Source organism: Phlebotomus papatasi, chromosome 1 (assembly GCF_024763615.1).
Source record: "Phlebotomus papatasi isolate M1 chromosome 1, Ppap_2.1, whole genome shotgun sequence".
NCBI classification, from domain to species: Eukaryota; Metazoa; Arthropoda; class Insecta; order Diptera; family Psychodidae; genus Phlebotomus; species Phlebotomus papatasi.
In genome coordinates this window covers 17,376,425-17,393,701 of record NC_077222.1, presented here as the reverse complement: position 1 = coordinate 17,393,701, position 17,277 = coordinate 17,376,425, and the positions used below count along the sequence as shown (strand labels likewise).

At 33.9% G+C, this 17,277-nt stretch overlaps 2 protein-coding genes across 2 annotated transcripts; both read right to left on the bottom strand.

Moving 5' to 3' along the window:
• Window positions 1-5: 5 nt before the first annotated feature.
• Window positions 6-2,142, bottom strand: LOC129799505 (sodium channel protein Nach-like). The gene is made up of 2 exons (XM_055843455.1): window positions 2,138-2,142; window positions 6-1,223 (listed from the first exon to the last, which is right to left on the bottom strand). Exons 1-2 carry the CDS (start codon window positions 2,140-2,142, stop codon window positions 17-19), a joined length of 1,212 nt encoding a protein of 403 aa, XP_055699430.1. The 3' UTR covers window positions 6-16.
• A 246-nt stretch (window positions 2,143-2,388) lies between these two features.
• On the bottom strand, window positions 2,389-5,364 carry LOC129798028 (probable cytochrome P450 9f2). The gene is made up of 3 exons (XM_055840972.1): window positions 5,001-5,364; window positions 2,734-3,959; window positions 2,389-2,667 (listed from the first exon to the last, which is right to left on the bottom strand). The coding sequence occupies exons 1-3, from the start codon at window positions 5,207-5,209 to the stop codon at window positions 2,501-2,503; spliced, it is 1,602 nt and encodes a 533-aa protein (XP_055696947.1). The 5' UTR covers window positions 5,210-5,364; the 3' UTR covers window positions 2,389-2,500.
• Between the last annotated feature and the right edge of the window lie 11,913 nt (window positions 5,365-17,277).

The following is a 17,277-nucleotide window of genomic DNA, read 5'->3' as shown; positions in this document are numbered from 1 at the left end:
GTGGTATAACAATATTTTATTCCTTATTCAATCGATTTCGATCAAAATGAAAGATGTGCATAAAGTAGAAAAAGATGAACTCGATAAAAGAAAGCAAGCTAAGGCCTAGGAATAGTCCAGCATTAGCTCCGATTGCCACTAAAACCTCTTCGATTCCATAGACCACATCTCTTCTATATCTCGATTTAGATGTTGCAAGTTCCCATTTGATGGTGCTCTTTCTGATCCAGAATAATGACTTCACGGAGTCTAGGTTGTAAGCCACTCCTTCGCATCGACTAAGACAGTCGCACTTTCGACTCAATATTTCGATAGCTGTTCGGTGGTGGGCTATACATTTTAATCCTCGATATCCACAATAACTCTCCGACTTAATTGCCCGATAAAAAATCGGTATACAGCCACAAAATTCCAGCATCATCTTAATTTTACATTCAGTTCGGCAAATACTGAATGAATATAAGTAAGGGAAGTGACTTAGATTGGATTCATCATCGAAACGGCACTGCCTCTGATAAAATATCAACCTACGAACTTTACTTGTGCAGTAAAGTTGGAAGGATCGGAAAACCAGAGAGGTATAGGTAGGATACTCTCGTTCCATCTGTATCACTTTATCTGTCGACGGGGAATCGTATGGATTGTGCCAGTAAATGTCGAATGAAGTCCCATTGACTGCCAGAAGGATGAGAAAATTGTCCCCTTGAGGATAGATAGCTTGCAAAATATTAGGCGCAGGCTTTTTCTTTCCACTAATGTAATACTCAGGAGATGTATAGGGATACTGTAGTGAATTGAAGGCCCAACATATTCCCATTTCCGTCACAACACGAACAAAAGGCACAGAGATATTCGTTGCAGTTGATATTACTCGATTTTCGTAAACATTAGTAAGATCGTTCATTAACTTGAGGTAGTTTTTGGGATTGATCTTCGGATAATTCGGTAAGGATTCAAGATTATACATTGAAAGGTTAACCAAGTGCCTTAGAAAATTTTCCAGTTCCGGAGAATTTTCGTTTCTGCTTAAATATTCTGCAAGTGCAGTTTCATTTAATTTTTCATATTCACATAGGGTAAGGGATGGTAGAATAGTGCCCCAGTTCATATAATCCCGATCGATTGAGACAACAGTTGGTCGGAAAAGGTGTCTCTTGAGAAAAACTACAGCACAACTAATAGCACAACCTGCAGCGACGAACAGAAGAACCAAGCAGATAAACCTGGAAATATTAAAGTCTTAAAAATGAAAAATATTTTTACTTTGGTAGGATAAGCGCCCAAATAGACTTATACGGGCTTCAGACCTAAGGCTTAGCCATATGGCTTAACTTCTCTGATTTCTTCTTAATCAAGATTTTTTGGAAAATTATCACTTAGGATTGGTCAACATGGGTTAGTGATCGATTAAATTTTGAAAAACCAATAAAATTTGTTGCTATTTTGAATTTTGAGACCATCAGAAACTGGGCTAAACCTTAGGCCTGAAGCCGGCCTTAGGCTGATCCTCAAGAATATTTAGTTTATAAAATTTTGCAGTAAAGAATTAGATAAAGGAAAATTATTCAAAGGACCTCTAATTGATGATCCTGAGTCCTTAGAGTATGACAGTTTGGTATAAATCTTTACACTAAGAAGAAAAGAGGGTGCGATTAACTTTTTTTCCTCATAACTTTAACACTTTTTAGGTGTAAAAATATATCAACATTTTTTAATGTTAATTTTACACCTTTTAAGTGTAAAATTTACATGAAAATGGGTAACTTTAACCCATTATACACCTAAAAAGCATAATATTTACACCGATTTCGGATCAATAATGCAGGGTAAAATAAACATTTTTGGAATGTTATTTTAACTTTTTCGGATTTCTTTCAGTGTACTGCCAAATTTTACAGACTAAATATTCTCGAGGATCAGCCAGTGTCTATTTTAGGCTTAAGATGGGGTAATTTGGAATCAGGTTTAATCTTAAACTTTCAGATTTCCTAACAGATTTAGATGGCAAAACGAAAAAAATGAAGAAGTACTCTCGAATGTAAAGGCTTGTACTTCTTCGTGGTTTTCTTTTCCTCTTTGACCATGTGAAATACCGAGAAAATATCAAAATTCCAAAACAGACATGATTCCGAATTACCCCATCTTAGCCTATACTACACCGACTATACCTTTCTAGAACATGCTTTCGAGGATCTCCGACATGCTTTGCACAATGCATGGAACAGTGTCTGCAAACCCAAAAGAAGTAGTCTTTAAGGAAAGGAAAGCTATAGGTTTCCTTCAAAGCAGAAGCAATATTATTTGGCTTAGGTTTACAAGTCGATCCTGGTTTCATTTCTTACACAACTAGTTTTCAAAGTCACTAACAATGACCTAATAAAATTCATCTTTTCACTACGGTAAAATTTATTAACTTTCTCAGTGGTAACAAATTGTTGCGGCAATTAGATTAGGAAATCGATTTTGGTTGCCTTTGTGAGAACTAATGAATAGTACTTTATCATTCACGGGGCCGCAATTGCAGGTGGATACCTTTCTCAGCCGTTAAACTGACCAGTGATTTGGCCAATTTGACTGGTACTTGTGTTTTTTCCGTGACTTCCAGGGAAAAGTTAAGGATTAGGTAAAAAATTATCGATTTAAGTTCCATTAGGGCAAATCTTGAACCTGAAATAAAAGGATTTTAAAATTTGAAATAATTCCTAATGAGTATATTAGTATATGAAATTTTACCTATACAATTTCTAGGACCAATACCAAAAGGAAGATAAGTATTGGGATTTATGGAAGATTTATTTTCATCAGAAAAACGTTCAGGATCAAATTTTTCAGGATCGGGGAAGTACTTAGGGTCATGGTGGAAGCAAACAATTGGAATCCAGCAACTGACATCCACATCTACATCAACAGATCGGCCTACATCGTAGTCCAGCTTGAATTTCCTATTGCAAATCCTATCTACGAATGGTGCTGGTGGCCACTTTCTCATTGATTCAGAAACTACCATGTCCATGTACTTCATCTTCTGAAGGACATCGTAGGAAAGCTTCTTGCCTTGCAATTCTTCGGAAATTTCTTTAATTTCTTCGTAGAGTTTATTTTGAACTTCAGGATTAACGGCAATTTCGTAGGCTGTAAAACTAAGTACGGAAGAGGTAGTTTCAAATCCAGCAAGGAGGAAGAGGAAACACTGAGCGAGGATTTCATTATCTGACCATTCCCGTTTTACAGACTTCAGCCCAACGTTTGATTCCTCAACTGTTGCAAACCCGGCAGAATCGTCCTTATCCACATTTGTTTGATTTGAATGAGCCAAATGTCCCTTCCTGGCTTCCATAAGCAAATTTATCATATCGGGCCTCACGATGTGCTTCTCCTCCCTTATCTTCATTGATTCTGTTATCAATGTGCGCAAAAATGTCGCCTCACGTTCTTCATTCACTTTTATTTTCAATAATTGCATGAGCCATGGAACAGTCCGGAAGAAAAGAATCTTAAGACTTTTCTTCGCTGTTCCGAAATTCGAAAGCTCTTGTGCGGACTCGTAAAATTCGTTTTTGCTATCCTTCAGTGAATCCACTTTAACTCCAAAAGCACATGTTGCAATAACATCATTTGTTAAGCGAGAAAAGAGATCCTTCATCTCGTAAGTTTGAGGACCTCTAGCTTTGGCATCGTGTTTAACAAATTCAACCATTTGTTCACAAATCTCAACGACAAGTTCGCACATGAGACGCATTTTGCTCCCTGTAAAAGCTGGACTAAGGGTCGATCGCATATCTCTCCACTTTTGACCCTTGAGAACAAGTAATGAATTCCCAAAGAGTTCATCCATTTGCTCAGTAATCACACTTCGCCGATCTTGGAAGTGATCAAATTCCTTCACAGCGATCAACTTGACTAGATCAGGATCTTTAAGCATGAACGTTGGCTTTGTAGCATCCCAGAGACCGATAATTCTGATAAAGTAAAATAACACAAAATCATTTATCAGTAGACATTACAAAATCGTTATCACTGTATCGGAATTTCCTTATTAATAAAACGATCGAGGGGGAAGTTGGGCTGTTTTGAATTGTTGCAGCTTCAAAATTGGGCTCTATTCTCAAATTTATAAATGGAATTGAGCCTTATCTACAATTTCAGCTTCACATGGGTTTACTGAGCTAAATTATATTATGGTAAAGTTCAGTTACATTTAAAATAGGAGAAAAAAACGAATTTTCAATGGGCAAACAACTGACCAAAATTTCATGTCGTAGAATCAATATTCACAAAATATTCACAATTTTATATGAGAAGAAGAAATTTATCGAATATTTCCCTAAATATTCGCAATATTCGCAATATTCAGGAAATATTCGCGATATTCGCAATATTCAGGAATTATTCGCGATATTCGCTGTATTCAGGGATTATTCGCGATATTCGCAATATTCAGGAATTATTGGCGATATTCGCAATATTCATGAAAAAATGCCAATATTCGCGATATTCACGTTGGTAGATGTTCTAGACTCGCGAGTTGTTTCCCCCTTGCGAATTTTAAAGGTGCCCTAATTCAAAAGTACCCCACTTCTCCCTTACCCTTTAAGGACGAGAGGATAAAGAAATTGGAAGACATAAAAATCATTTTTCTGACTTCCTAAAGCACAACATTTTAGGGTAAAATGATGTAATTTGGATAGTTTTCAATTTGTAATTTTTAAATTCTTTCACCGTTTCAAATGGACAAAAGTAAAAAAAAACATGAAGAACAGTTGTTGCTTGTCTTCTTGTTCTTCTTTTTCTCTTTGGCTTTCTGAAACTATGGATAAGATCTTAAATATTCCAAATTGAAAACGTAAGAAATTCTTTTTCGGTCCCCGATTGCCAAATCGTCCTGAAAAGGTTACAACTTAAATAAACAAAGTAAGGGGAGGTGGGACTACTTACACATGTTTTCAAAGACAGCCCTACCTTCCCCTAACGATAATATATTTAGGAAAAAAATAATATACTTTTCTTCAGGATGTTGCTCATATATATCATTGACGATGTCTACCATTGATATTTTTTGGAGTATAATTTTGAAGAATCCACTGAAAAAGTTCCTCCTTACAATGCTCTTAACTCCTCGTTTTTCGAAATAATCCGAATTTTTTGTATTGAAATCATGAAACTTGTAAACAAGAAACACCACCAACAAAATAAGTATTAAGCCAATCATTTTTATTTATGTTTTTCAGCACTATTATTTCACAGCAAGTGTCCCCACAACGAAGTCTACAGAACACTGATCTTCTCGAGTAATAACCGAGTCCACAATTTGTGTTTAAGCGGCTTCCGACAACCGCTTTTGTACTTACACTCTTCACATTTTTTATCTAATCTGCAAAAACCTTGAATTCATGACTAATTTATATTTCAAGCATCACAGTAATGTTTTCATCAGACACTGATGTTCTTCATTCATTGCTATATTACCAATACAAAAGAATTGAAAATAAAAACATAAGATTGCTTATGAATTTTGCCATAAATGTATTGAATATGCAAAGGTATGGGATATTTGGCTCTCTGTTTGATATTTATTCCATACCAAGATAATTTATAATAAAGTAAAAAGAGGTAAATTTCATCAGGCTTTGGAGAAATTTCTACAAAAATTTAATCACAAGGTCTATCGATTGCATGAGAAAATATTTTATTATATTTCTTACTTAAATCTTGAGAAAATATTTGAAGATTACGCAGTTAATCAATCTTCTAGATCAGAGGTGTGCAAGAACCGTTGAAACCGAATAAACGTCAAAATAAGTTTGTTCTGGTAGCGCTTTGGCCATCGACGTAGGGTAAGTGTGCCAAATTCCGGCCATCTTGTAATTTCGGCCACTTTTTGGTTTCTCGAATTTCCATGAATTTTTAGTTTTTACATATTCTAGACATTAGGGGAAGTTAGGCATGGTTCGCACTCGCGAGCCTTCGAACATTCCGAATTTTCTCTTTGTTAGGAAAGAGATGAATCCTAATTTCTTAGCCAAAAGATAGTTTATCATAGACCTCATCTTTATGGCAAAAATAGGTAGCCTAGCCTTAACTTCCTAGGTTCTAGGATGAAAAATGTAAAATTGACCCAAACTTGGTAATTTTGATGGCGCAAATTTCATGTGATTTCACAAACTTTAAATCATTTTCAGAAAAAATCATTTACAACAGTTGATGAAGGGTTAATATGGGTTGATATTTGTGTAATAATTTCTTACATCAGAGGGAAATTATTTTCCAACTAGTGGAAAGTTCAAGAATGTTACACTGCGTATTGGTTCAATCTCTAAAAATGCCATGGTTCGCCAATCCATCAGGCAACTCCTCCACTTGAAAAAAAGAACCTAACCTCAAAGAGGAAAGCAGATGGAGATGGTGTTGATGAAACGGGTCAGGGAAGGAAAGACAATTCCAACAGATGAAAATTAAATCAGTGAATGAAAAAAATCGTTCTATAATTTATTTATGATGAGTACATCCTTTTTAATAACTTTCCCGGATACTGGATACACCACATATTCCTCGGTCTGGTGCAGGAACAGAAATTTGCAAAGATTTGGAGGTTCTCCTCCCCGTCGTGCTCGTCGAGAATCGTATATTTTCCGTGAGGCTTAAACTGATACTTTTTGTTGCATTTATTCTGCAGTAGTTAGACATTGTTGGCTCAGCCAGGATGCAAGTCCATGAGTACAGGTACTTCTCCACAATTTTTCTGTCCTATGCAGGATCGTATCCACTCCAGCTGTCACACTGCCCATCCTAATCACTGACGATCTCCCTCATTTTTCGGGTGTTCTATATTAATTCTTCTTCATATGACTCATTGCTTCCTTCCGGTACTTAGTAACCATTCGTCTTTTTCTCCTGCGGACGCTGATGCCTGAGCTTGGGAGAATACGAGCCGTAGTACAATGAAATTGTGGAGATGTACTGGGATGTGAGAATTGATATTTTTGTTCTCCTCATCCATAGCAGCTGCTGCTGGTCCTGCCTTTCGGGCCTCATCGAGTTCATTGGCTTCCGCCACCGCTCAGGAGTTTTTCTTGCACTCCTCAATACCTGAAAAAATGATATCACCATATGTCAATCAAGCAATTACTAGGAACACATATTTAAACTTACCCAAGGCTTTTCCTCGAAGAGAAAACATTAAATATTCACTTTGAAACTACTAATTTTACTAAACAAAATAAAAGTCGTTGTTTACTTTTTATATGACAAGTAAACAGCTGATTTTAGGGTTGTCGTATTTGAAATTTTCACATTTCAGTCGATTTTTCGACATTCCAGTTCAAAAAAAACAGTGCTTCACATTAATTACAAAAAAAGTCTTTTAGAGACCTCTGTTTAGTGAAATTATGATACGCGCTGATTCATGGATCTTTAATCTAACAATCGGTACATAATTCTTAATTGTGAGGAAGAAGTGCTCCAAGAAAAATCTCAATGACGAACCTATACTACCCACCGGTTGAACCTTGCCTCCACAGGCATGGTTCGCACAAATTGTCATACTTTTTTCATTTTCATATCCAGAAAAAACCAAAGATTTTGCGGGAGTGAATCAGGTACGAATAGAAACCCAAAAGATCAGAGAATTATCAGGTAAAGCGGAATCCACTGTACATTTCACAGTTTGGTCGCAAAAAAATCTTGAAATTTGACTTCACGAAAGCGTGCGAAGCATGCCCAACTTCCCCTATACAATGCAAAAGAATAACAAAAAATGTAGCTTCGACAAACGAGATGACGTGAAAAAGGCATTGGAAAAATTCCTGAAGGGCAAAAAACTATGAGAATGAAGGTGGCCGAAATAGGGCACCAAAGCTATGTCTACATTTTTATTCATTTTAAAATGTATTAAAAATGGCTTTAGAGTAGATAAAGGCGATAAACGGTCTACAAGATTCTAAGCAACACTCCTTAAGTAAAAGGAATTAAAAAAAAAACAATTTCTATTGAAGATATTACAGTTCAAACTTTAGACTTTGGCGCTTGTATGCAACTATGCCGAAATTTGGCACAGTTACCCTATATGTTTCATTTGACGTTAGTAGTAAGTATGGTACCGCACGCCCCCCTTTTTTGTGCATATCTAAACCTTAGGCATAGAAATACACACACTCTGTACAACACCAAACCTTACCCTCAAAGAATACTTTTGTATTGTGCAGGTTTGAGCCTCATTTTACAGAGGTACACGTTTGCACTGTACAATACTAAACCTTATTTTAAAACATTGTGTGCAAGCATACATTCTCATATGTACAGTGCTAAATCTCATACGCAGAGGCATACTTTTAAGGTTAGAAAAATAATATGATGTTCTCTGTCTTTCTCTCACTCTCACTCTTTCTCTCTTCGAGATACAGTGCCCGCTTTCTAATCCGGATCGCCGTAATCCGGACAAGTTCTCGACGGTTACATTTAAAATATTTTTCAGGTTATGTATGCATGCGTTTTCAGCAATGAAAATGAACTATCCTGTGATGTTTATATTTTTTAAATGAAGTATAATAGAATAGACTGCTCCAATTATGTCTCTTTAATCTTCTTTAAGTTTTATTCTAATTCTATAAAAAAAATCTTGTATTATATTTTCGAGACGTTGAACAAATTCAAAAAATCCATCCGGATTACGAAGCGGACATCTGTCATTTTGTCTCCCAATCATCCGGATTACAAAGCGGGCACTGTACAACAATCGAAATATTTTATAAAGACAAACCAACATTATCTTTTCCTCAGTCATGGATACAATTCAAATAGTAACATGTCTAAAAAGAAATAAATATACTAGAAAAATATTTTATGGAGTTTATCCAATAGATAAGCTACCTGATCACATATATAAAAAACCTTCATTAATTATAATAAATACAGCTATATCTACACATCCTGGTGAACATTGGATAGCTGTTTATGTACCATTAACATATAGAAAACCTCTTGAAGTTTTCGACTCTTATGGAAGGATATTAAATTACAAATACTTGAAAAATTTTATTAAAAGAAATACGTCTGTAAATAAAGTGGTTTTTAATAGAAAAGTTATTCAGTCACCTTTTTCAAGTGTATGTGGACATTACTGTTGCATGTTTGCATTGTATAGGTCAAAAAATAAATCGATGGAAAAATTTGCCAAACTATTTTCAAATCGTTTATCCGAAAACGACCGAAAAATATCCGAGCTATTTCGAAAAAATTTCTCAACTTAAGAAAACTTTTTAAATAAAGTGATATCATACAAATTAATGTTAGTCAAGATCGAATCTTGGTAAGCATTGCATATACAAATAATTGCAATGAAGACACAGTGCGAAAATTTCTTTAAACCAAAGAAACCAAAGAACATAAAAAAGAAATTGCTTGAGAAATCTACAGGAAGCCACAAAAATGAAAGCGACAAGAAACTGGAATTGCTAATAGAAAAAGATGGATATCCTAAATCAACTGTTACAGTAGTAAAAAGTAGAAATACTTTGAGCCTTCTTCAAGGATACGTCTACTTTTTAAATACCAGTTGCTCGACTTTTGTAACTGTGGGATTTTCAACCTCTGATTTTATACCAAGGGTCCAGATATCTACTCAAAATTACCATTTTGGCATCGACTCTGTGAACTTCACACGAAATCAGTGGTCAACAATTTACGGCAACAGAACATTTATTGAGGAATGCTTAGAAATAGATGCAGCTGAAGCAAAAACCAAACAAACAGGATTATCAACAAATAGTAAAGAAGGAAATATAATCAAAATTGATTTCCTGGACTTCAATAATTCTACATGTATAGTTTTTACCCAAAATGATGTATCATTAGTACTAACTAAAATTGAATTTCAAAACTTAATGATATTAAACGATTTTATACATACCACTTTAATCTATAATAATTCTGTACAATATTTTATTAAAGAATATTTAGATAGATATATTGCAACATGTAAAAATATGAAAGTAAAAAAGCTGGATTCATCATCATATACAGCACCAATGGATTTACGACCCCCAATAAATTACTTTAGATTATTTAGTGAAATACCGTATATGTACGAAAGTGTAACTGAAATTAACTTAGAAGATTAAACCAATTCTGAATGATAATAAAAATATTTGGCAAGAAGAAAAAAGTGTTTTTTATGTATGTGCATTTATGTGTTGAAATGCTGCATTGGCTTATTTGTTTCTGACGAAAAAAAATGGAAATGACGCACTTTTGTGTTCATATTTCAATTGCAGTTCCACCATAATCTGGAGAAATTCATTTTATTCATCACCCAAAGTGCATTGAATACGCTAATCGTGCATCCAGTGAGAAATGGAAAGTTCAAACAACTTTTTGGAAGAAGTGTTGCTTTCTACAAGTAGCCTTCTTATCTTGTTTAAGATTCTTGGAGAACCGCAGTTAAGGTTCTTTAGAGAAAATGTGTTAACAAAAATTGAGAGAGTGTTACGCGATGGTGCTACAGTGACTCCAGAAGAAAGAAACACCTTCATTCGGGCTATTATGGATATTGATGAATATGAAATGTTATGCTTTCGAATCATTAAAATGCTATGGAACGGAAGAGGTAAGTTACATTTTTTTTCATATAACGGAATATTATTAATGTTATATTGTTTTTATTTTTTGTCACATCTCTAGAAAATTCACATCAATTACCTATTTCTCATTTAAATCCACTACCTACACCACCAACGAATTTGCTACTTCCACCGGTATCAGTACCTAGTTTTTTGGATAATTCTATTAACATGGATACTGTATCAGAAGATGCTGAAAATGAACATGAAATTCTCCAAACTGGACATGGTATGTTCGAATAGCTATACAATTAATTGATTTTTACTTCATTCGTGTGTTTTATTAATATTACAGGCAACGATTCAAATATTAATTCATCAAGTACGGTAGAAATTTTGAACAAGGAGAAATCATACAATAAGCGGTTTAATTTAACACAGCTTGCTTTAAATTTTCGTCTAAGAAGACCCGAAGGCGCTGCATCTGGATTTGAGTGGATGGAAAACGCGTTTAGGGAGATTATTGAAATGATCAGTCGCGAGGGTAATGCTGGTGATAAGGCAGGGCTAGAATTTTATCTACCTCATAAACCAGAAGTTAAGCCATTATACATTCCTCTCACTCCAATAACTGCCCTCTCTGCTGACACTATACTTGATCGATTTGAAAAAATTAATCAAAGTAATGCGTCTTTTGGAGCTTCCGATGAATTAATGCTATCAGCAAATATTTTGCATATGATGCATGGAGCTGGGAGAAGAAGAACTGCCCACATGAATCCGGCGGAAATAAGAAGGTATTAAATACTGATAAATAAATAAATAAGTAAATAAATAATAAAATGAATAAATAAATAAATAAAATGAATAAATAAATAAATGATTAAATATTTTTAAAACTAAAACTTATTTAAAATTTATTCTATTGAAGGTTCAAAAAGTATAGTATAATAGACACGGGGGCTGAGAAATTCTGTTTGCCAATAGCATTGCTTTTTGGACGTGTCATTCATATGAAAAACCACGAACGCCGAGACAGGACACTAAGAAGCTGGACCCGTTACAGAAGAGAATTGGAACGCCACGCTATCGATCTAATAAGCCAATGTGGTGAGGTCTTGCATACCAATGGGTCATATGATTTATCATTCATCCCGAAATTTGAAATAATATTTCCGAAATATATTATAACCGTTTATGATAAATTGGGGGATTATAAAAGTTTCGCATATAGAAGCAGCAAAATTGCAGACAAAAATTCGAAACATATAAATATATTTTATGATAAAAGAAATAATCATTATTTTTTAATTCGAAATTTAAAGTCATTTTTTAATTATAGGCATGAATGCACTGTATGCGAAACATTGTATAATCACGATCACAAATGCCCACTTAAGTGCAAATTTTGCGATCGTGAACCCCCTTGTTCATTTTCCAAAACTTTGGTTAAATGTAAAGATTGTAACAGGCACTTCAGAGGTATGGAATGTTACGATCATCATAAAATTAAAAAAATGTGTGACAAAATTAAAATTTGTGATTCTTGCGGCATTCTATTTAAAAACACATCAACCAAACATAAATGTAACACAAAGAAATGTTTCAATTGCAATAAAATAGTCGATGTTCCACACTATTGCTTTGTACAAGTTTATAAAAAAAATCCACCACAAGAATTTCAAATCATATTTTATGATTTCGAATGTCAATTGATTGAAGATGGCCAAGGGATTCACCGTCACGTTCCGAATCTTTGCATTACCAATATTGTATGCCATATTTGTTGCTATGCTTCGTCATTTCCGACAAACTGCCCTAATTGCAATCCATTTGAAAATGTTTATAATAATGATTCGAAAGATTGCGTGTCAAAATTCGTTGATTATGTTCTCAAATTTCGTACATGGCCTGTTGTGGCAATTGCACATAATTCCAAAGGATATGATGCACAATTTATTCTTCGAGAATTATGTAGCAGAGATGTAAAAATTTCTCCTATTTTAGTCGGACGAAAAATTTTATGCATTTCTGTTAACGACGTAAAATTTATTGATTCAATTGCTTTCATTCCCTTCGCGTTGTCTAAATTCGCCTCAAGTTTTGGATTAGAGGATTGCAATAAGGGCGAATATCCATATAAGTTTAACACTCCGGAAAATGAAAACTATGTTGGACCATATCCTCCGATAGAATATTATCCTATTGACAATATGTCTAAGGATAAGTATTCTAAATTTGTTAAATGGTATGATGAAAATAAACATCGTGTGTTTAACAATAAAGAGGAATTAAAAAAATACTGTCAACAAGACGTACATATTTTGCGCGCGGGTTGTTTGAACTTTATGATTTCTTTTCTAAGAACCACTAATATCAATCCTTTTCTACAGTCCATAACAATCGCGGATGCTGTAATGAAAGCATACAGAAAAAATTATTTAAAGGAGAATACGCTAAGTATTACACCTAAAAATAATTACAATCCGAATTTCATTCATTTACAGAGCAAAATCGGTCTTCGTTGGCTAATTTTTCAAAAAGAGACTGATTACCCTAATTTGCGCTATGAAGAAAAAATTAAAAATACAAATTATATTGTTGACGGTTTTGATAAAGAGTCTAACACAGTTTTCGAATTTTTTGGATGTTTTTACCATGGACATACTTGTTTGTCTAATCGAAAATACTGTTGCAGCAAAGACCCGCTAGACACATTGGAAAATCGATACAAAATGACGCAACATAAAATAAACAAATTACGGCATTTGGGATACAATTTAAATTACATCTGGGAATGTGAATTTCGCAAAATTCTGAAATCTTACCCAGAGTTGAATAATCTTCTTGAAAACCATCGAGAAATTGTTAACTCTGGGTTTGATTTAAGATCAGCTGTTTATGGAGGACGCACAGAGGTATTTAAATTATATTATAAAGCTCGGCCAGGTGATAAGATGTATTATTACGATTTTACATCTTTGTACCCCTGGGCTAATAAATATACTAAATATTTCGTGGGACATCCAAAAATAATTCGAAATTTCACAGTTCCGGATGAAATTTTGCAGTATGATGGTGTTGCAAAATGTCGAATATTGCCCCCGCGAAACCTTTATTTACCATGTCTGCCTTATCGGTGCAATGACAGATTGACATTTCCTCTCTGTGCTATGTGTACACTAGAGAAATCCGATCTAGATGTGTGTACACATAGTGATCATGAACGTTCTCTCTTAGGATACTGGTCTCTAGACGAGATTAGACTAGCAGTTCAAAACGGCTACAAAATATTAGATACTCTTGAATTATGGGTATATGATACCATCCAATATGACCGTAATTCTGGAGAAAAGGGATTATTTGCAGATTATGTGGATAATTTCCTTAAAATAAAACAAGAGTCTAGCGGTTGGCCCGAGAATTGCGAATCTGAAGAGTCTAGAGAACGGTATTTGCAGGAGTATTTCGAGAATGAACATATAAAACTCGACAGGGCAAATATTTCTGTAAATAAGGGCCTCCGTAACCTGTCAAAGCTTATGCTAAACAGTTTATGGGGAAAATTTATCCAAAGAGAAGATTTAAAAAAGACAACAATCTGTAATTCGCAGGCAGAATTAATGTCTTTCGTATCTAAAGAGGGAATAGAGGTGCACCAATTATATTTATGTGGCGAAGATAAAATATTTGTGACCTGGTCACATTTAACTGAAAACATCCCAGAGTCTCAACACGTAAATATTGGGGTAGGAATCTGTACCACTACAAATGCAAGAATAGAGCTATACAAAGCTCTATCGAAAGTTGGTAGAAATGCACTTTATTGTGATACAGATTCCATTATATTCGTGGTTCGTGACGGTGAAGAAAATCCTTTAAAAACAGGGTCTTTTCTCGGAGACCTCACGGATGAGATAGCTTCATATGGTGAAGAGGCCTATATCGATGAATATGTGGCAACTGGACCTAAGTCATATGGTATACGTATATTTAACCCTATGACAGGTAAGCACTCGTACAAAGTTGTATTTAAGGGTATTACAATGAATCGCCATGTAGAAGAAAAAGTAAATTTTGATACTCTTAAATCACTTGTAAATGGTGCAGAGCCGATAGAAGTGAAATATACTGATACCATATTTCGGGGTCCAGATTTTTGTATGTCATCGGGTCCTTCATCAAAGATTGTCAAATTCACTTTGGACAAACGAAGATGTACAGCTAACTATGACACTCTACCCTATGGATTTTAATATATTTAGTTTTAATCTAATTTAAATTTATTATAAATATGTATAAGTGGTATAAGTACATTAGTTTTAATGTAAATTATATTACTTTTTATATAAATATATATGTATTCTTCTTGAATCTTAAAATAAAAATATTTTATCAAATGTATTCTATATCTATCACTTTCAAAGATATAAATAGAACGTAAAACATTTTCAAACACCAGTCTTTCATTCATATTCGCAAAATGCATCTAAAATTTCCTGTACCCTTCTCAATAATCCTTGCAGGACCTTCTGGTTGTGGAAAATCAACCTTTGCATACAATGTTTTAAATAACTTGACTAAATTAACAAACATCGAGTTTTCAAAAATTATTTGGTGCTTTTCAGAAAACGGTAGCGTGGGAAATCTTCCAAAATTAAACAATTTGGAAATTTGTAAAGGAATTCCAGAAAAAATTGGACAGGGTTCATCAGATAAGTCACCAAAACTCATAATCCTCGATGATTTGATGACTAATAAAGAATATGAACCCAGAATATGTGATTTATTTATCAAAGAATCGCATCATAAAAATATATCTATTATATTTATCTGCCAAAATATTTTTTATCAATCCAGATTAGCGCGTACCATTTCTTTAAATACAAAATATTTAGTTGTTTTTCGCAATGTTCGCGACAAATCACAATTTTTACCTCTTGCTAGACAATTACATCCTGAAAATCCTTGTGAGCTGCTGAGGATATATAAAGAATGCACGTCCATGCCATATGGTTATTTGTTGATAGATTTAACCCAAGAGACGCCAGATCTTTTAAGATTTCGAACAGATATATTTAACAATACTTTTACATCTTGTTTTTGTTCAAATTCAGAATTAAAGAATATATCTAAAAATATTCTGAGAAATGGGACTAAATCGGAACAAGAAGAAGAATGTTGCGAATATCAAGAGATTGATGGAGAACAAGCATATTTTATTCATACTTAAAGATGCAAAGCCTAAATTACGTAAATCTATTTTAAAAAACTGTTCTCTTTCTGCTATTAAATCAATTCAAGAAATTGCTCATAATGTATTAAACGGAAATCATAAAGTATCACCTCCTTGCTACAATGCACTGAAAAGATATAAAAGGGAGCTGAGAAATTTTACATGCTCAAATTCATCGCAATGTGCAAAGAGAAAAATTGTTGTACAAAGAGGTGGATTTGTGCCGTTACTAATTTCTTCTGTATTATCAGGAATTATTGGAAAAATTTTATCTTCATCATGAATGCGATAAAAAATAATGATAAACTAAAACGTATGGTCCTAATTACTCCTGAACTGTTTGAAAATTTTATGTCTCAAGTTGGTTTGGTTAAATCATTGAATAATTTTGATCGAGAAATATATCAGATTTTGAAAGATAAAAATCTGAATACATCTCAAAAATGGTACAGATATAGGCAAACTCTTACGCGCCAGGGTGAGATTCAACGAAAGAATATAAATTTACCTATAAAACAAATTAAACGTACGGATGATAGTTCATCAAAAGTAAAATTTCACGATATGAATAAAAATGGATCCAGAGTAAATATCGGCACTCAGACTAAGCGAATAGTGAAAAGAGATATTTCTACAGAAATATCTCCCTTCAAGGATCAACATGTAAGACATAATTTAGACGAAATGATTTTTGAAAGTGACGATAACGGTGTTGATACAGTTGATAACGAAAATATTCAGAGTCAGCCTATGAATGAAATTGTTTCTCCTCATAGCTTAGAAATGAAATCTTATAACGACAATTTGGATTTAAATGATTCTACAGAACTAATTCCTGACAAAGAATATGATGAACTTCCTAAAGATGTTCAGAATACTTTCCTCCGGAAGGCTAAAGAATATATCAAAAATGCTCCGAGTGCAGAGTCAGTGCCACCAGCAATTGGTATACTAGGAGACGATGGTACTGTATATCATATAGATACGAATGGGATAAAAGAACGAATAGCAGCTAAATTTGTTACACCAAAGATGTCAAATAAAACAAAAGCACTATCACTTCCAAGGACTCGTCAGTATTTAAGCAGAACAGCCAAAGGTGTTTCTCAAACCAAATTGAACTTTCCAGCAAAGAAATTAAAATCTGCTTCAGTAAAATGGGATTCGATAAAATAAACAATTTATATACAGATTTAAAAAGTGAGCATTTATATTCATCTCCTAACAAATTATACAGTTCTCTTAAAGATGAAAATGTAACTAGTAGAGATATTAAGAATTATTTACAGAAACAGGATTCATATACATTGCACTTTCCTGTAATACGAAAATTTAAAAGAAATCAATACCGTGTTTTTAACATTGACGAACTCTGGGAAATTGATCTGTGTGACATGAGGCATATTAAAAAATTTAACGAAAATTATTCATTTATATTGACTGTAGTTGATGTATTTTCAAAATATGCTTTTGCGATTCCTCTTAAAT